At 39.6% G+C, this 19,691-nt stretch overlaps 3 protein-coding genes and 1 pseudogene across 3 annotated transcripts in view; 2 read left to right on the plus strand and 2 right to left on the minus strand.

Annotated features, from left to right (window-relative positions):
* LOC111323231 (uncharacterized) overlaps positions 1–827 on the minus strand; it is a 6,625-nt gene extending 5,798 nt beyond the window's left edge. Inside the window, exons 1-2 of the mRNA XM_022926547.2 lie at positions 502–827; positions 318–396 (exon numbers count right to left, since the gene is read on the minus strand). Of these exons, the coding sequence (XP_022782282.2) occupies positions 318–396; positions 502–704 (282 nt within the window). The 5' untranslated portion in view covers positions 705–827. The remainder of the gene's footprint in view (positions 1–317; positions 397–501) is intronic.
* Positions 828–3,332: 2,505 nt separating this feature from the next.
* On the plus strand, positions 3,333–5,465 carry LOC111323221 (uncharacterized; annotated as a pseudogene).
* A 591-nt stretch (positions 5,466–6,056) lies between these two features.
* LOC111323220 (octopamine receptor beta-1R-like) lies at positions 6,057–7,083 on the plus strand. Its single transcript, XM_022926531.2, has one exon. The coding sequence runs from the start codon at positions 6,100–6,102 to the stop codon at positions 7,006–7,008; it is 909 nt and encodes a 302-aa protein (XP_022782266.2). The 5' UTR covers positions 6,057–6,099; the 3' UTR covers positions 7,009–7,083.
* Positions 7,084–8,041: 958 nt separating this feature from the next.
* On the minus strand, positions 8,042–19,230 carry LOC111323219 (sterol carrier protein 2). Its single transcript, XM_022926530.2, has 12 exons — positions 19,054–19,230; positions 18,662–18,699; positions 17,067–17,171; positions 16,851–16,868; positions 15,531–15,653; positions 14,799–14,947; positions 14,272–14,532; positions 13,400–13,588; positions 12,888–12,975; positions 9,244–9,309; positions 9,009–9,061; positions 8,042–8,354 (listed from the first exon to the last, which is right to left on the minus strand). The coding sequence occupies exons 1-12, from the start codon at positions 19,110–19,112 to the stop codon at positions 8,211–8,213; spliced, it is 1,293 nt and encodes a 430-aa protein (XP_022782265.2). The 5' UTR covers positions 19,113–19,230; the 3' UTR covers positions 8,042–8,210.
* Positions 19,231–19,691: the final 461 nt, after the last annotated feature.

Genomic DNA, 19,691 nt, shown 5'->3' on the forward strand with positions numbered 1-19,691 from the left:
TTTTTTTGGGGGGGGGGGGGGGGGCTTTGCTGACAGCTGTCACGTCGTGTGACTCAGAACACAATCGACTTGGAAATTTCAGCTATTAAATTTATAAATGACGGATCAAACGGTAAATATAAGTAATAAGAACAAGAATGTACCCTAAACTGGTTAAAGTAAAGTCACTTTTGCTGTCACACAGAGGAAAATTGCAAAATCTTTGCCCTAGAGCAAAATGGACTTTCGCACCTCCGTGCCAAACAATAAAAGTGCTCAAGTCACGAGTTTTGCTCAAGGCAACATCGAAATGAAGTTGCCTTCAAATTTATACTTACTCGTTCTCCAGTGCTCAAAGACAAATTGGCTTCAGGGAAGGAACACAAAGTTTTCCCTCGTGAATCATCGCAGTTGGAGCTACGCACAACAACAGAAACACAAAAAGTAATCGTTCACGAAACAGTTCGACGTGCCGATTACATAAGAATCAACCTTAAAGACAACGAACGAAAACAGACTTACTTAAATAGCAGGAATACCGGCCTAACATGACTGACGGTTGGCATGTAAGCGTAGTAAAAACTGACGTACAGTAACACAGCAATCCACAGAATCACAAAAACTGTACAACATGACATGAAAAAGCGAACGACTGTGACTCCAACTAGGCGACTAGCGCCTACTGTCACATCTCTGGTGAATCTTACGATCCTCCACCTACTCATCTCAGGCTTAGATCGAAAAATTCGTGTCTATAAGAACGTTTTGTAAGGCATTCTCCCAACTGAATATTCCTTCTCAAAACTCACTCCCTTCCACCATATTTGTTTTCCCCTGAGAGGCGGTGGGTTTCACCCAGTCCTTCGTAGCCACTAATGAATTTTGTGGGGCCTGGGCTCCATATGTTTGACAATGAATTATGGCCGTCATCATGTCATGATGTTTTGGCGTCGCAACGTCGTAATTTTCAAGTTATAATTTTCTGATAATAGACCTAATTTGTACATTAAAATCCTCAAGAGGTTTGAGTCCCTCTTTTAAAGTCTAGAATTCAAAAAGAGGAAATATATAGCCCGTTTTCAAAGAAGTAATCCCTCAAGAACCTTAATCACGTGGTCTGCAATGGAAAAACAAAAAACCTAGGGAAATACACAACAGCTGAATCTGTATCCAAGTCATCAAGCATCAACCTGTCGCCAGAGTCCTGAAATCTTTTCCACTCACTACTGTACTAAGTCCCAGCGATCAGTCTGAACGGTAACGTAACGTGAAACCACTGAGATAAAACTACTAATGATATCTCACTGAAGTCAAATCTATTCCATGTCCGTCCCCCGAAATCGATGTTAGCACTTCGAGTTGTCCGCATTGCATTGCGGATTATCTTTATCCTTTGTACTCCGGCCTGCTTTGGACTCTTAGGACAAATTTTACGCTCAAACATCACAAAAGTCATTTGCTGGTCGACCTGTATCAGTTAAGCGGTCACCCAGCAATTCCCCGTGGGTGACTGCTTTCACAGGTTCGACTATAGTCTATAAGTCGATAGCGAATTCTGTTGGCAGGGTGGAAACTTACACTTAACTTACCTTCTTCCTTTAAAGAACAAAAACAGAGACGTTTCGCCATCAAATATTGCAAATCTAATTCAGTCAGTGCTGACGGAAAGAAACTGAAAGTCACATTTCAAGTAAGAAAAGCAACTTGGAGCAAAGAACGGAAAATTCCTTGCTTCCCCTAACATACTGATATCAGTATGCAAATTCTCCTCACTGTTCTCTATACATTTCCCAAGGTGCTGAGAAGGAGAACTTGTTTAACAATCAAGAACATCTTAAGTCGGTGATCATTTCCTTTATTCTCGTCCTTTTAATGGTTGATTCAGGTGTGATATAATGAAGAGTAGTAGGCAGTCATCAGACCATGTCCATGACTAGCGCAATTGCGACAAACACTTTCTCTCGTGGCTAAAAAGCCCAATTCTAGAACGGCAGACACGGCCGCATCCACTGCACACGAAGACACATGCCACTGGAACACAAGTTGCTTTGTTCATTGCTGCTCTTCTCTTAGCTCTTCTATCATCGGCTTCAGCTTTCAGCCTATCCTCTTCCCCCTGGAGTGCCAGACTGCACACAGACCTCCAATCCTCCGATCTGCAGCATGTAGCTCCCAGTTATCTGTTGGCAGGACAGTGGCGAACATATCTCTCTTGCATACGTCCTTGAAACACAGCTTAGGTCTGCCAATAGGCCTCGAACCGGATTCCAACTCGCTATACAGCAGATCCTTAGGGATTCGCCCATCCTCATCCGGCACACATGAATTGGATGTTAATCACTCTTAGGGCTCAAAAGGTCAAAGCTACAGCTATTTTTTGAGTTTATCTAGCGTGCACCATGGCACTACTGCTAATTCTTTTAATACTCTTCCGTTTACAGTTACCAAGGACCTTACAAAGTCAGGGCGGCGACGCTGACGATAAAATTGATGTTAAAATAAACCTTTATTTTGTCTTAAGAATTTGCCAGTGGCTTGCTCTGTTTACGATCTTCAATTGCGCCAGGCCTCTCATTCAATGTGAGGTGAGCATGTCTGATCGAAATATTTTCCGTTTAGTTAGGGTTTCCGTTCTTGAACAACGCAAACTTTGGCGATTTCATGTTGTTGTTTTTCACTGGACAATTTGAAAAGGTGTAAACTTTGAAATGCACTTGCATGGATAAACAACTTTTAAATGTACAACGCTTCAAATATACGCGCAGAGTTATTTTTCTACACTTTTTTCAAGAAATTTAAAACATGAATCGTTGCCGCCGCCGTAATGGTTTTCGTAAGGTGGCTGTTTCCTCTATTAAGGTATTGAGTACTTGTTTGTGTTCGCTGTCAAGAGATCACGCCAGTGTTTAGTTTTGCTGCTGTATATCGTTTCTGAAACCCTTTAGTAACTTTGGTCCTATCGATGTGGTTACTGATCTCTTTTATCTATGAATAAATGAATCGTGTATATGCTGAAACAGAATTCGAATAGGGTCGTGCAATCAAGCGGAGAAGCTATCCTCTATAGGATCAAAAGAAAAAAACCTCGGCAGACCGTGAGCTGTGGGAAAAATTCCCCCCAAAAAAGCACGGGAAAATTAAAAACTCGGCAAGTAAATTAAGTGTCATTTCGACCTCTTTTTCTTCTAATTAACTCAATTATAATTGAAATATCCATATGGCCAAGAATTATCAATCACCGCTATACTATGTAGGTCTCATGCATAGAGCTTAGCAGGTTAGAATATATGAAAATATTTTTTGACGTTTTTTCACTTCAGTAGGTTTTTTTTTTAATTTGAATAGAATTCGAAAAAAAAAATTAATTCCTTCTTGGAAATCTCGCACGATTTCCATGGAGTTATACAGTACATATTGGAAGTCTTTTTTTTTCTTTTTCTTAGGTGAAGTGTTGTCAATTTCAAAATGTAGCCGGAAATTTTTCACCCCGCACACTTTTAAGATGTTGAAATTTGTATGCGACTGCCTGACAACCGTGACAAGAGGAAATGACAATGATTTATTTTTGCGTTCTCTGTGAACAAAATAAGGTGGCCTCTTTCAAACCTCATTGGACGGCCCAAGAGCCTCATCTCAGGCGCCAAATAAAATCGAAGTGCCTGACGGTGTTTGAAAAACCCTGTGTCAAATTCAGTTGATGAAAAATAATGAAAATTTGAACAAATTTTCACCTGGCTATATAATTACTCTATAACTGAAACAGCTGGGTTCAGGAAATTTGCGTGAGGAAAATGAGATCTGTAGAAATTCAATTTGCATGCATTTGAAAAATTGCGAAAACAGTTGAATTGAGGGGAAATGTGCTGATCTGCTCAGTTGATCGTGCCTGAATCCTTAACGTGGGAGGCTGACTTCAATTTATAAGCGACCAAAACAGTTTGTTTGTTTGTTTTTTTTTGTGAGATGCAGTACTAGTCAACAGTGGTTCATTGTCACACGGATCAAGTGAGCCTCGAATATACAATGTCGGACTTTACCAGCACCTGAAATAAGTGATAGAAATGTGGTTTTTCATCGTTGGTTGGTTATTCACAGCCCTGTGTGTTCTTGAAAACGCTTTTGTAATCTATTTGATTATTACAAGACCACAACTTCATGTAACGGCAAACTGGTTCGTGGTGTCCCTCGCACTGGCTGATCTCTGCGTCGGATTAAGCTATTTTCCCCTTCTTTTCATTTCAAGTTTCTTCCCGTCAGAGCTATCCGTCGACCACTCTGGACTTTGGTTCAAAATCAGCCATACATTTCTCTATTCCTCGACTTTGAATCTTTGCGTCATGACAGCAGATAGGTACTTAGGAGTGACGACGCCTCTCAAGTATCTCTTACGTATGACAAAGAAAAGACTGGTTTACCTGATCTCTTCGGCGTGGATTACACCGCTGATCCTTTTTACGCTACCGTGCGTTTTCATCTATTCTAGCGGGAATGAATTGTTCATTTTCGGCTTCGAAATGTTAAGAGTTTCGATCTTCCAGCTCATTCCAAGCATTCTTTTTATATTTGTTATCTGCCGCCTCTGTTTCATAGCCAGAGACATTTCGCGGAAAGAATCGGTTCTTTTGGCTCAGATCAGGTTTAATTTTCAGCCGCAACTAAATGTGACCAGAAAGAAATGCAAGGAAAAAAAGGCTTCTGTAAATATGATTATCTTTATTATTCTGTTTTTCGTCCTTTGCCACATTGGAGGAAATCTTCGCTGTTTCTGTTACGTCTTCAAAACTTGTACCGTTTCTGACAGTTTGAAAAGGATCATCCACATCTCTTTTGTTGCAAACTCAGCCGTAAACCCTTTGGTGTACGCCGTCTTGAAGAGAGATATAAAAAGAGAGCTGATAAAAATATATGCGTGTTCGAGAGAAATTAACATTTTTTAGACATTATCATTAAATTTATCTATCTTGCATACCTGGCGAAAAGCTAACGAAATTAAGTGTTAAACATTTGAAAAGCCAGTGAATACTGTATTTAGGTTTGTAGAAGATGATGTTCTTTCAGTCAATGTTTGGCTAATTAGGCGTGTGTTGGTTTGGAAAAGTTAAAAAAAAAAACGTGTTGCGATTACTAAATAGAATTGCACGCGTTTTGTGATGTAAATAACTCATTATTATCATTCCTGTTAGATTCTGGATGGAACAAAATGTTCAAATGATCTTTGATGTAATTTTAGAGCGATCGTTCCGCTTGAAGAATAAACCTGTTCCTGTCAGTAATTTTAGTAACAGCTTTTTTTATGTCAGGTGATGGGGCATGCAAGATAGAGCATCCTGAGGCTGTCATGTAAAATTATTGTTAAGCAACCATCCTTTAGGTAAAAATTGCGCCTTAAGTCGGCGTTTGTACACATCGAAAGAATTATATCAATTGCAAAAATTGTAAAATCATTGTATAGAACAAAAATAAAGGCATACGTAGAGTGGGCTAAACGAGTAAAATTTCATGACATCGTTTATTTTTTCCCTTTTCTGATGAGTTAATCCCGACACATGTTTGGAGGGTACAGAGAAATAGCGAAATTGATTGGAAATGGCTCTGCATCCAAACCGATGCACGCACATTTTTATTCTTTTTATTTATTTATTTATTTATTTATGTTTTGGCCTTCTAGGGCTCTTTCAGGGTAATTTCTGATAACTGAATGGATTAAACACTGAACTTAACCGTAGCCTAAACAAATTATAAGGCAATCAAAAATTATAAAAACTCGGTTTACTAACATTTTGAGCCTCAACTGAATTCGATTGAAAGTAATTTCATGATTTGCCTTCGTTTGCATTTCTAATTTTTAAATATCTCTTCGACTCGTCGTGAAAAAAATTGTTGTTGTCACTTCCAGCTTGGCTAGCTCACGACTTCAGTTTTTTTCGCTTGCCTGTGTAAGACACTTTACCTCTTAGTGTCAAATAACTGTTGAAGTCTGAATAGAAAGCACTTCCCCCCGGGTCTATCAGATTTGTTTGCAGTTCGTTAAGTGTACGCCGAAGTGTCTTGCGTAGAGGGCGAAATTGAACTACGAACAGTTTTATGTAGATCAGCCGCTTGCTTTATTTGAAGGTCGCGATGTGGTTTTTCATCTTTGGTTGGTTTTTTACCGCATTTGTTGTTCTTGGAAACGTTCTTGTAATTTATTTGATCATCACAAGACCTCGATTACACGTTGCAACGAACTGGTTCATTCTTTCTCTAGCACTAGCCGATTTCTGCTTTGGATTAAGCTACTTTCCGATAATTTTTACTTCGTATTTCGACGCTGAAATATCCACCGATCATACAGGGCTATGGTTCAAAATCAGCCATACATTTCTCTATTCTTCATGTGTAAATTTATGCGCGCTGATAACGGATAAATTTGCCACAGTTATGAAGCCGTTGACGTACGCTTCCTATATGACACAAAAACGACTATTGTCTACGATCGCTTTAGCATGGATTTCACCGTTACTTCTGTTCACATTACCCTCGATTTTCACATATTCAGGAAGAAACGAATTATTTACGTTTGTTTTCGAAACATTCAGAGTACTTATTTTTCAGCTTGTGCCAAGCGTAATGTTTGTTTTGATAACAGGACGTCTTTTCCTGATAGCAAGAAACATTTCGCATCAAGAAAAACTTCTACTTGCCCAACTCAAGTTTAATTTTTGTGAGGAGCCGCAACAAAGTGTTAAGAGAATCAAAGAAAAGAAAGCTTCTATGAAAATGATCTTCTTAATTATTTTATTCTTCGTTCTTTGTCACCTTGGAGGAAACTATCGTTGCTTTTGTTTCACCTTCAAAATGTGTGTCGCTTCGGAGACTTTGAAAAAAGTTATTCACATCTGTTTTATTATAAACTCGGCTATGAATCCTTTAGTATACGCTATTTTGAAAAAAGACGTGAAACAGGAACTGAAAAAGGTGGCTATGGCAAAAAAGCAGTCATTGGTAAAAGCCTTTAACCAGAATTCACCAGATCGTTCACTTAATTGAATTTCGTTAGCTTTTACATACTTTAGTTTGTGACAAGCCTGACTGCAGAGGATGGCAGATGCACGCACATTAATTTCCTTTCCTGTCAAACATTTCACACGGCAGAATCACCAAGGCACGTTCGAGATCTCGTCGAGGACGGATTGACTGACAACATATTTGGAAAAGCTCGCTGAATCTCAGAGGTTCTGATACAGCATCTACGAAACGGCCTTTCGGACAAAAACTTGCCAGTTTATAAAATCACTTTGCTTTGTGATTTCAAAAGGTAAACTGAATAACAGGTACGTCTTCGGTAAAAATTCTTTGACATGTGTAAATAATATTTTTACTCCAAGTCCGCTTAATAAAGATTATACTAGCGAAAAAAGCAATTCACAAGTTCATCAATGTCTCATGCCTGAACTTATTCCTACCTTGATTGTGAAAAATTAGCGTGACCAACTGTGAAACAAAGGTGTAAAATTAATGGCGCACGTTTTTACCAGAGAGATTCCGGGAATACTAGGAGGACAAATTACGGACATGGAAATATGTATGTTCTTAAACAAATAAATGTGAGTCCTAAGCCAAAATGGAAAACATTCTTGTTTTTTTGTTTGTCCACCATTGAGACAAAAATTTAAAAATATCTGCTTTTCAAAAACGCGTTCCAATATTGAATAAAGGGGGTTAGTTTCTAAAGAAACTGTGGTGCTATGTCAGTGGGGGAGTATATAACTTGGTTTTATCAAATGAGTTGATAACGTAAATTAGCCACCGTAGAGTGTCACAATACTTCTCAAACGGTTGAGAGGCAGAAAACAAAAGTTAAATTCTTGGGTTTTGTAGATCACGAAAAATCATTTGAAAGTGTTTACTAAGCGCAAATTGCCTTGATGGCCAACAATGTTCCTCTGATATATACAATCTACTGATTAAATGCTCGACCGTCCAAGGTCTGGGCACGAGACTACCCCTGATATATACAGAACCGCCCTCATTAAAAGAAGATCATGTTTACGATGCTACATACGTAAGTGACTTAGTTAAGTCATGTTTCGTTCAATTTCTTTCATTTTTTGGTAAAAATTACTTTATATTTGAGTTCGGTATTCTTAATTGTGTTCAGCATTTGACAACAAATAATGGTCTGAAAAGCTCTGTTTGATCTTTTTGGTTATTGTGTTTCAACGCTCGCGTCAGTCGAAAGTGAGACAGTGTTATAACTTGGCATGCAGCTGTTCCCTTGCTTGAGGCTTGAACTTTTTGTACATCGTCACCACAGCAGCCCCTCCGATTCCAAAGTTGTGCTGCAAGGCAACTGTCGCTCCGTCCACCTGCCGTTTACCTGCTTCACCTCTGAGCTGCAATAAGAATTAATAACCAGTTAAAAAAGTTACAAATACTAAACCGAGTGACAATTAAACCGCGCCCAGATCTGTCGGGAGTAACGAGGAAACTCAAAGAATGTGCGAATGCCTTATTTTCCCGTGAAATGTTCAGCAAGCAACCGTGGACGATAATCCTACACTTGTACGTTGGATCAGCAGTGATCTAATCGGCCCAAAATAACGAATATGAATATAGAGGCAAGACCGATAAAACGAAGATAAGTTTTAAAACGGAGCACTATATTTCGGCTGGCCAAACCAGGCTGGTTTGGCCAGCCGAAATATAGTGCTCCGTTTTAAAACTTATCTACGTTGTATCGGTCTTGCCTCTATGTCTATATTCTTATTTTCCCGCCTCATCTCCAGTGCTCACGCGACCTTCTTTTTCGCGCCACCCGCGCGCGCTTTTCTCTGCCCTAAAATATTATGTGCCGTGACGACAAGCAATCGATAGTATTGTTGAAAAGTAGTTTACAACGTGAAAAACAAAAAAGAAAGATAAGTTGAAAACATTCCGAATAACACTTTTCCTGTAGCCCTTACAGGAATATTGACCTATTTGAGTAGCTTTCAAATCACGCCCTTTTTTCTTGAGCCCGGTTTTCAAAACATGTACATCAGACTTGCCTGCCAGTTAAGTTCGGCACACTGCGCAAGACCAGTGGCGCCGATCGGATGTCCTGGTAGGAATAAAGAGAAATAAACACGATTATTCCGGTGATCGTTGACATACGAGCGTTCTGATTGGTCGAGGATGACGAGATTTCTTACTATGACTATTTTGAGCTCTGCTTACTGTCACCTTTGCTTTCTTTTCAGGAAGTTCGCATTATTCAAAATCATAACAAAGTAAGGAGCACACCTTTTGACTCCAAACCTCCTGACGGATTCACTACCCATCTACCTCCAATACGACAAACTTCCCCACCTAGAGAGAGCGAAAAAGAGTCGTTATATTTGAAGTCATTATATTCACTCTGACGAAGGGCTAACGCTCGAAACCATAGGGGGGCCCATACAATTTGTTTGTGTAACCGACCGTTGTTTTATAGTGAATGTACCAGATTCACCGTTTGCCTCACCTAGAGTGATATATTGCTGACTATGTACATAAATCATAAATAAACGTTGAATTACTTTACCTGTAATGCATAGTCGTCCTTTTGCCTCAAAAATGTGTTGTTTTTTTTTATCGATTTTGAATTGACCACTTTCAAAAATGGCTGCTGGATTAATATTCTTTTGTTTAAATTTAAATTAGACTTTCTGGCCTCGCTTGAGATAATGTATTCTTTTGAATTTTGTACTAGAGAACGAGACCAGAAAGGCTAATTTAAACTTAAACAAAAGAATCAATTGGCTTGATTCGGTCCGAGAACTTTGGGATCCATTGTGAATAATAGGAGAATAACCCGAGACACCTGCTCATGGACCTTGAGTTGTGTGGAATGGGGAGTTCGCGAAGGGGTCGTAAGCGATCAGGATCTGGCCGTATGGTACCCTCTTCGATGATGTATCCGAAAATGGGGAGGCACCGGGTTGAGAAAATACACTTTTCAGTGTTATAAAAGAGGTTCTTGTGTTCGGTGGCTTCAAGGAACTGTTTCAGGTTAACGTCATGATCCTCTTGGTCCTTGCCGCAAATAATAACGTTGTCAAGGTAGGGGAAGCTCGCCTCAAGACCATTCTCATCTACAAACTTCATCATCTCTCTCTGAAAACAGGCTACTCCACTGGTGACCCCGAAGGGCAGGCGAGTGAACTGATAGAGATTGCCTCGAGCTTCAAAGGCTGTGTAAGGCTTGTCTTCTTCCTCGAGCGGCACTTGATGATATGCAGTTCGGAGATCAAAAACTTAAAGAATGCTTCATCCATTAACCATTTTAGGCGAAATCTTAACGTAGTCGATATATAGGATTCCCACACGGCAATCATGTAAAGCAGTTGATTAATCTTAGTTTTTATTACGTAACTGATGATTTTCCGTGTTTAAATCAAGATTTACATACATACATACAATGGTGCTGAAGACTCTGTACTGGGCGATCTTGTTGACCATGTCGCTTATTGTGGGCAATGGGAAAGCATCTAGAAGTGTGAATCGGTTAATTGTTTGTGAGTAGTCTAACCTCTTCTTGTGATTTCCATCCTTAGTCACAACGACCTGAGCACGCCATGGCGGAAGGCTCGGCTCTATGATGCCTTCTTTGAGTAGTCGTTTCACCTCTTCGTCAATAAAGGCGGAATCCTCTTGACTATATCTTCGAGACTTCGAGGCAATTGGATGGCAGTTTGCCGCCAGATTCGCAAACGGCTCAGGCGGATCTATATTCAACGTACTAAAACCACAGATGGCCAAAGCTGGTTCAGAGCCCCCGTAATGGAAAGTGACGCTCGAATGCTGGGATTGGAAATCAAGACCAACGATTAGGTCAGCACAAAGTCCAGGCAAGACTGACAGAAGGTAACCCGCATATTCACGTCCTTGGTAGGTGAGGTTAGCGGTACATGTACTAGGGATACTGACTGTACTAGACACTGAGGTAGCCATGGATACTGTACCAGATGAAGGATGAATGGTAAGAGTGACCTTCTCCACCAACCTTGGATGAATAAAGCTTTCAGTGCTGCCACTGTCAAAAAGGGCTTTGACTTCCAAACCTTCGACAGTAACAGTTCCTTGAGACTTTGACAGGGATTCAGGGGCACCCACTGTGTCAAGTGTGGGAGACCAGGCTGCGTCCGAAACTTTGTTTTTGCTCATCTTCTTTCCACGGCAAACCTTTGCAAAATGGCCTTTTTTTTGACATTTAGAACACACTGCCTCTCGGGCAGGGCATCTTGAACGAGGATGGTTAATGTTCCCACAGAAGAAACAAGTAGGGGCATCTGATCCTACTGCAGCTAGTGTGCCAGAATCTATCTGCTCCTGATCTTCCGTAGCGGTGGGTGGAACTGCTGCATTGATAGACAAAAGAGGACTAGCATAGGATTCAGAATTACGCATTGCCAACTCCACAGAACGAGCTTGATCGAACATAGTCTTTAAATCTAGTGTATTGTTCTCGAATAACCTCTGGCGTATCGAAGGTGAACGTAACCCAGTCATGAAAGCATCTCGGATGCTTTCCCCGCGGTATTTAGAGGCAGTAACACTTTGGAAACTGCAATCCTTGCTAAGGGTCTTCAGAGATTGAAGAAATTCATCCAGTGTTTCATGAGGCTGTTGGCACCTCGTCGCAAGTGTATGACGGGCAAATATTTCATTCCGAGGCTTCACAAAAAGTGCTTGTAACATTTCCACTGCTGCTTCGTACTCGGTGCACTCCTCGATGTGTTGAAAAATTGAAGGAGACACGAAGTTCGCCAATACTGAAAGCTTATCGAGGTCATCCTGCGGTAGGACAGCTAAGAAGTTATCGAACGTTCGTTTCCAATGTAGCCATTCTTTCGAAGCTACGCCACTATTGGGGTCCGTCTCCAAGCGCTCCGAGGATTGCAGGCTCTTAGATATTTTGAATTGGTCATCGTTTAACGTCGTCCAATCAGAAAAGGGCAATCAACGTGACGGTTTCTGGCTGGCACATGAGAATCATGCTACGCATCCCAGACGCTAAAATACTGTGGGATTTTGATTTTCTTCGAGGGCTAGCTCCGGTCCGTTTGGATGGATTTTCGATTGGAAGGTACGAGGAGAATCGTGCATCTTTTGACCTTAATGTTGCGAAGTTTGAAAGCGGAGCGATGCGATTTTCGGGTCAAAATCGCTCGGGCGCTTGAACCCTTGCAAAACAAGGCTTCCACCCTTGTCTTTCTTTAATGCATTACATTAACGACGAAATCAGACTTATTCAAAATCGCTCAAAAAAAACATTTTTGAGGCAAAAGGACGACTATGCACCACAGGTAAAGTAATTCAACGTTTATTTATCAATGACTTATGTACATAGTCAGCAATATATCACTCTAGGTGAGGCAAACGGTAAATCTGGTACATTCACTATAAAACAACGGTCGGCTACACAAACAGATTGTATGGGCCCCCTGTGCTCGAAACGTGAGCTTTTAAACTCTTTACAGCGGCCGATTTACATTATAAACTCAGTCAATAAAACCAAACGTTTCTAATTACCTAGTTACCCCCGCCAGTACGACAGTTTGTTTAGAAACTGACCCCCTTTATTATATAATAAGCTGCGATACACACGCATTTTGATTGGTTTTTTGCTTATGGTCTATTGGGGGACAGACGCATAGATAACATCACCACTATCAACATTTTGCTTTTTTTATCATATCACACAAATAGATTCCATGCTGCTGTGGGTCTGTTCATTAAATATATCACAGAAGACGACAAAATGCAGTAAGAAGATAGTGACACACTCGGCTGCCTCTAATGTGCAACTTTTTTTTCAGGGAGGGAGGGAGGGGGGTGTCCGTGTAAGCAATGCTTATTCAAAATAATATTTCATTTGTAAAAAAGCAATAATAAGTAGACCTTACCATTTTTATTCCCGATCCATTCAGTTGAATCAATGAGATCTCCACCCCTTCCCCCTGGGCAAAGCCCCATGGCTTCATACATGAATAACTAAAATTAAAATAAACATTGGAACTAACTTAGCATGGTTGTCACGGCTTTATCTCACAGTTTTTGGTTTTTGGGTGTTTGGCGGTGGTCAGGAAGAACATATAAACACACTATTGAATATTTTCTTTTTTGCAAACTATAGATTGAAACAACACATGCTGTTTTCAGAAATGGTACATATGGTCAGGGTTGTACCTAGGAAATTACAGTGCCAGCAGAAATTTCAAGTGACACGGCTCAAAGGTGGTAAAGGATTGTAAGCGTGTAATCTCGGAAGTGCCTGTTGTGCTTTACCAAGCCATGGCCACCTTAAAATTCAGCCACTTTTTCATCAGGTGAATTTTGTTGGCAGCTGGCCCTAGGTGACAACCCTGCATGATACTCTTTCTTGGACACAGAGTAACAGATTGAGAGTTCTACTGACCTCATTGCAAGAGAAACAATCATGAACCTCTAGGACATCAACATCATGGGGTGTGAGATCTGATGATCTGTAGCAGTCTATGGCAGCTTTTGTAGCCATGGCAACTCCTGCCAGGTCCATAAAGCTCTTGTCAAATGAAGATGGCAGATCTGTGACCATCTGCTGAGCTAAGATCTCTACGGCTTTGTTCTATAAAAGAAAAGGTCTCCATTGATTTCAGTGAAGCAAACTGACCTGTTTACAAATTAAATGCAAAGTACCACTGATGAACAGACCATAGTAACATATTCCTAGCCAGTATCAGGGGTTTCATTAATGTTTTCTGCAGGAGGGCAACTGGTTTTCACAGGCGGGCAAAACTCTTTGAACTGAACTTCTTTATAAGATAAACTTTCCTCCAGATGGTCAAATCAGGTGGGCAAAGCCGTCCTCACAACCGGTCAATTTGCCTGGTGCCTGGCCCTTAATGAAACCTCTGCAGTATGCATGTGTTCTGAGCTAAGAGTTATAATTATTCATAAATTCACAATTTTAGCGGTTCTATGCTTTTCATGCAGATAAAAGTGGCAACTGGAAAGTGTCATATGTTCTTATATGATGGTGCACAGTCAAACTTCCAGCCTCAAAAAAGCCCCTATCTGCTTCAATTTTTCTTAAAAGTTCACACTTCATTCCAATAAAGCCAACAAATTTGAACTTATTTTTTGATAGAGTAACCATGATTTGTCCCGCTGGTGATGGTTTTCCTGAGCCTCTAGACCACTTCCCCTGTCTTACCTCTCGTTGTAAAAAATGTTCTCTCAGAAGCCTTTAAAATCAGGTAAAGTACAAACAGTCTCCTTCTGGAAAAAATAAAATTCCTCAAAACAAACCTGCATTTCATTTGATTCCATGAATTCTCTTGAGCACACAATGGCAGCCGCTGAACCATCTGCCGTGGGTGCAGACATGGCATAGGTGATAGGTTTGCAAATCAATTTTGAATGTGTAATGCTGCTCAAAGGGAGCTCCTTTCTAAGGCAAGCATTTGGGTTGTGAATGCTGTGCTTGTGATTCTTGTAAGCAATTCTAGCACATTGTTCAAATGTGCTTCCGTATTTTTGACTATGCTCTCGTGCAGCATAAGCAAACAGCTAATTCAAATATGAGACAGAAGAAAAAGTCAGTTATAATAAAATCTGTCCAAAGCAAGCTTAAGTCAGATGCAAGTTTTCTATAGCCTGGAAATATTGAGAAAGAGAAGGGAATGCGAATGAAAGTATCAGAACCATGGATGAAGCGGTTGCTTTATGCTGCAGAAACCTGGAAAAGGAAAAAGTCACTTTATATTGGGTCTCTATAATGTCCCATAACACTTCTTCTCTTGGCTAGTTAAACAGCACAACTAAACATACATTACCTTAATAACATCTGAAGTCATAGAGTTCAGTTGAGGATTGACGAGCCCAGGTGCAGCACCAATATTAACCATGTGATCCATGTGACGTTTTACAGGAGATACACGGTCTTTGTACCTTTCCGACAAACCTCTTTCCATCTTTTCAAATCCTTTGTAAAGAACACAAACAAAACAATTCTCTCAATTTGGTTGTTTTCATCTAATAGATATATTGGCCAATGTGACAGCTAAGGTATGCACACATATAGAAAGACTATTAATAACTTTGGTTTTATTAGATTTATATCATGCACAGGACCACCTGTTAATTACATTCATGATGAACATTACAAAGGAACTGCACATAACGATCTAACTTAACCATCCTAGCAAAACAGACCAATCACGACTGACTTTCACCACTTGAGTGCACCCAATAACATCATGGCAAAACTGACCGATCATTTTATATGAGCTGGACTAATAACATTTGACTGACAACTACTATTCACTTGACTCTGGTGATGACTTTCGCTCCGTTGTCGAAATGTCACTCACCGACAACCGACAACAGTCCTTCTCAAGACTACACTCACCTGGACAATCAGACTACACTATTACAAACATATTGCTCAATATCACAAAATCAACAAATAACACAATGTTCAATGTGTGACCTCAGTTTTACAGAAATCTTAACAGTGGTTTAGTCCTCCCAATAACGATTATATCAAAGAAAGTGAAAGTACCTACCTAGGGCTAAGACACACCTATACTGTCCACTGAGAACCAACAGCCTTGCCAACATCAGGCCAGATGATGCAGATGAACAGTTGTTATTGGTATTAAACACAGGGACCCCAGTCAAACCCAACTCTGAAATAAGACAGATGTGTATTTTTCTTTGAAAAAAAAAAAAAAAGAATGATTTTTTTTGTCAATCATCACAAATTTAATGAAACCTGATTGCAAAAAAATCATACTTGCCAAGAAGAGTGAAGGAAAATATTGCAATGAGCCACTGAGAATTAAAAGTAAACAAAAAAAAACTCTAACAAAGACATGATTGGTAAATTACCGGTAGTTCCACATTACATTGATATTCATTCCAACTAAACATTATTGGTACTTTAGGGTCCATATAATTACTTTTCACACTTTAATGCCCAAAAATGATTAAAATGTAACTTCTCCCCAAATATGTATACATTGTCCAGCAAACAGGTTATGAGAATATTCAAACTTATCAGGTAGATGCTGTTATCTTGACCTTACACCAAATTCTTGTAACTGTTTTGCAAGGAAATTGCTATGTCAGGCATGCCGGCCCACGGTATCTGTCACATATGCACACGCATGCCATGTGCGTACCTTGTAGATTTGAGAACCGCCATGTTGAAAATATAGACGTTGAGTTTGTATTGAGTTGTAGTTTTTCGTCTGACTTAAATCCATGAAACACAACAGATTGACGACGAGATTTTCAGAGCCCACAAAAGAGACGTTCAGGCCTAGGACAATATGCTGATTGGAAAGATAGAAGCCTTCAATGAAACTAATGACGATTGGCTTGCCTACGTTGAACGAGTGGAGCAAGCAACTAAACGGGGAGAATTAACAATCATATCTTGGGGGTGAAAGTGTTAACAACATTTCCAAAGAACAGAATGTTACGTATGATGCATGATCCTCACAGTAGAGGGCGCTATTTATGCAATAGCGAAAATCAGACCTGAAAAAAATCAGGCCTGTATGGGATTTGAACCACTGACCTCTGCGATACTAGTGCAGCGCTCTACCAATTGAGCTAACAAGCCAACTGAGAGCAGGCCGTGAAGTTGATTCATAATAAACCCGTGATGATAAATCAGATACAATGAATATATGAAAGTTCATATATTTTGAATTGCGGTATTAGATACTGCGAGGATCATGCATCATACGTATCTAATACTGCAGTTCAAAATATATGAACTTTCATATATTTATTGTATCAGACATGAATGTCTTAGTAAAGCTTGATTTGCACAATACTTTAAGGGAAAATAATTATTCACCATGCACTTTACATACCATAAACTGCTCTTTGACCTGTAGAAAAGGAGAAATCAGATAAGGTTTAATGAGGCAATATACATTGTACAAACTTTAACCTCTTAATCCATAAAAGTAACAAGCATCTAATTTCTCCTTGGCTCATATCATCACTCCTGCATTTAGAACTGCCTTTGTAAAAGCAAAATCAAGACCAACTTAAGTAGCATCTTTTGGTAAAAATGACAGTCACACCTGATGTGGGCTCTCCATAACAGTAGCTGGCAACAACAGCCTCCACATCCTGGTAAGAAATCCCTGCATCATTCAGAGCTGCTGTCCCTGCCTCTCGAGCCATATCTGCTGATACATCCTTGGAATTAATGACTGACTGACTGACTGTTTATTAAGACTCATTCCAGCAATATACAAAATGGCTGAATTACAGAGCTATTTACAAAACATATAATACTAAAATGTAATACAATAAATCCAATATTACTAAAAGGCATAATTATACAAGCCAGTCTAGGTATACTTATGAGTGACAAACTCTTGCATGTGCTTGGTCCTACAAGTAGGACGCATGGAGCGACTAATGCCAGATCTAAGATTATAATTATGCACAACCTCTTCCTGTTTAGCATAAAATGCAACCTTGGGGTGAGTCTCATTCTGGAGTCTATCAATATAAACCTGGCATAGATGGGCGCGTCTGTCACTTAGATTTGTTAAATTAAAGACATTTAATGCCTCGGTATAATTCATCAATGAAAGGAAAAATGATGCACATAGCCCGTTTCTGAAAGCTCTCAGAAAATCTGGTATAATCTGCCAGACAGGGAGATGATGACTTTTGAGAGAAAGGGCTAATATCAGCTAAAGAGTCAACCTTAACTCTTCTGATCCCTAAAAAAGACTAGCAGCTAATTTCTCACTACAATATCACTACTTGAATCAAACATAAAGGAAAGGAGAATAAAAGACATGATCACCAACTAAAGAAGCTCTTGATTGTTAAACAAATTCTCCTTGTCAGCACCTTAGAAAATTGATAGAGTACCATATGGAGAATAAGCATACTGATGTTGAGGCATAAAGGGTTAAATAATGTAACTTGGCTGATAATGTCAACAGGATGTACTTCAGCACAATGAGAGATTTCAGCTGGGGGATCAGAAAAAGCCAGGTGCAACCTTAGTGCTTTCATGTCTGAGGAAAGGGCAGGGAATGGAAGGGGGATTTCCTCGAAAAATCCGAATAGCTTGAATTTTCAAGTTACTAGTAAGTCAGGTAAAAAAGAAACTAAAATCCCAGAAGAGACAGGGATAATGTAATTCCAGCACAGGCAGCCCAAGCTCTCTTTAAGAACTACTCAAGAAACACAATTTGCAGATCGATTTATAAGGATTTGTATGGGATTTTCAACAAGATATCCATGGAGATAGTTAAAAGTGAAAATATTAAATAAAAATGGCTTACCTTATTCTATACGTGTTGTTTGCTCCTGGTGTCATTATTTTACTGATTTAACTTGATTTAAGTGGTTTTCTTTAATCCTGGTTTTCTCTTCTTAAAGAGAAGACAAGGCAAGAAGAGAAAACCAGGATTAAAAAAAAAAAGCTTAAAAAAGTTAAATCGGTAAAATAACGACACCAGGAGCAAACAACACACGTATAGAATAAGGTAAGCCATTTTTATTTAATATTTTCATTTTTAACTATCTCCATGGATATCTTGTTGAAAATCCCATACAAATCCTTATAAATCGATAAGCAAATTGTGTTCCTTGTGTGGTTCTTAAAGAGAGCTTGGGCCGCCTGTGTTTCCACGAGTCATTATCAACATACCTGGATAGTCCCATTTCTTGGTGAAAGGCTTTTCAAATCTGAAAGAAAAAAAAGAATTTCCAAAATCCGTGAGAGTATGAGAGAGTGTGACTTGAAAGAGAAATTGTCAAGATCGCATTTTGTGTGTTCGTTCAAGCGTTTGGGCAAAACTAGAGAGTATAGTACCGGATCACTACCACCAAACGAGCCACCTCGTCGGGCCAAACGAACCATTAAATACATAGACTTAAGACTCGACACGCATACAGTTTATTCTTCGTTATTTAATCCACTGCCGAGCCAAACAGGCTACTGGATGGATGGATGCTCCTTCAAATTAAAAGTGGCCTTGTACTCGCGCTCAGCTGAGAAAATGTGTAGTTGCTCGCGTTTGACTGTTTATCGCAGCTTACTTCGTCATCCCTACACCAACAACGAAAACTTGTTCTTTGGCTCTTCTCGTTCCTGCCATAGTGGATCAGCAATGAGAATAACTTGCTGTACATCTGTGAGCAAATAACTCCAAGAATTTCCAAGAACTTCAAGGCTTTTTGTTTTTAACACTTTTCATCATTATGTTCATATATGCCGAAAATTACCGTCCATTACGTCACCTACTCTACAGGAAGTGTCTCGCTAGTACACAGGCTATGGTCGAGCGTTAGATCTCGTTTTGGTCAGCAGATCTAAAATACTTCGAAAACACGCCCAGGTTCTATAAGGTAACATACTCGAAATACATCTTCGAGTCGCATATTGTGCAGCTGTCTTTCCTCTCGGAAAAAAAGCAAAAAAATAAAAATATAAGAAAAAAAACAAAAAAAAGCAATGACAGAAATGCGAAGACTACTTCCTCCATTCATCTCATCTCATGAATTAAGACATTTTCTTGACTTTCCTTCAATCCAAAACCAGCTTTTATTTTTATTCATTTACTATTCCTTCCAGACAATCCCCGACAGCGCCTCTTTGCACAACTGCTTGCTGAAACTCCATTTAAAACAGAGAACTCCTCTGCGCTCATTAATTCTTAATTCGGAAAATTTTCTTT

The sequence above is a fragment of the Stylophora pistillata genome, chromosome 6 (genome assembly GCF_964205215.1).
Source record: "Stylophora pistillata chromosome 6, jaStyPist1.2, whole genome shotgun sequence".
Lineage (NCBI taxonomy): Eukaryota > Metazoa > Cnidaria > Anthozoa > Scleractinia > Pocilloporidae > Stylophora > Stylophora pistillata.

Excerpts from the sequence above, each read along its gene's own strand:
- LOC111323220 (XM_022926531.2), top strand. The coding sequence starts at position 6,100 with ATGTGGTTTTTCATCTTTGGTTGGTTTTTTACCGCATTTGTTGTTCTT.
- LOC111323219 (XM_022926530.2), bottom strand. The coding sequence starts at position 19,112 with ATGGCAGGAACGAGAAGAGCCAAAGAACAAGTTTTCGTTGTTGGTGTA. Across the intron at positions 12,976-13,399 it reads ATTGTTTCTCTTGCAATGAG|TTATTCATGTATGAAGCCAT; the intron begins GTCAGTAGAACT and ends TTTTAATTTTAG. Across the intron at positions 9,062-9,243 it reads AGGAGGTTTGGAGTCAAAAG|GACATCCGATCGGCGCCACT; the intron begins GTGTGCTCCTTA and ends TATTCCTACCAG.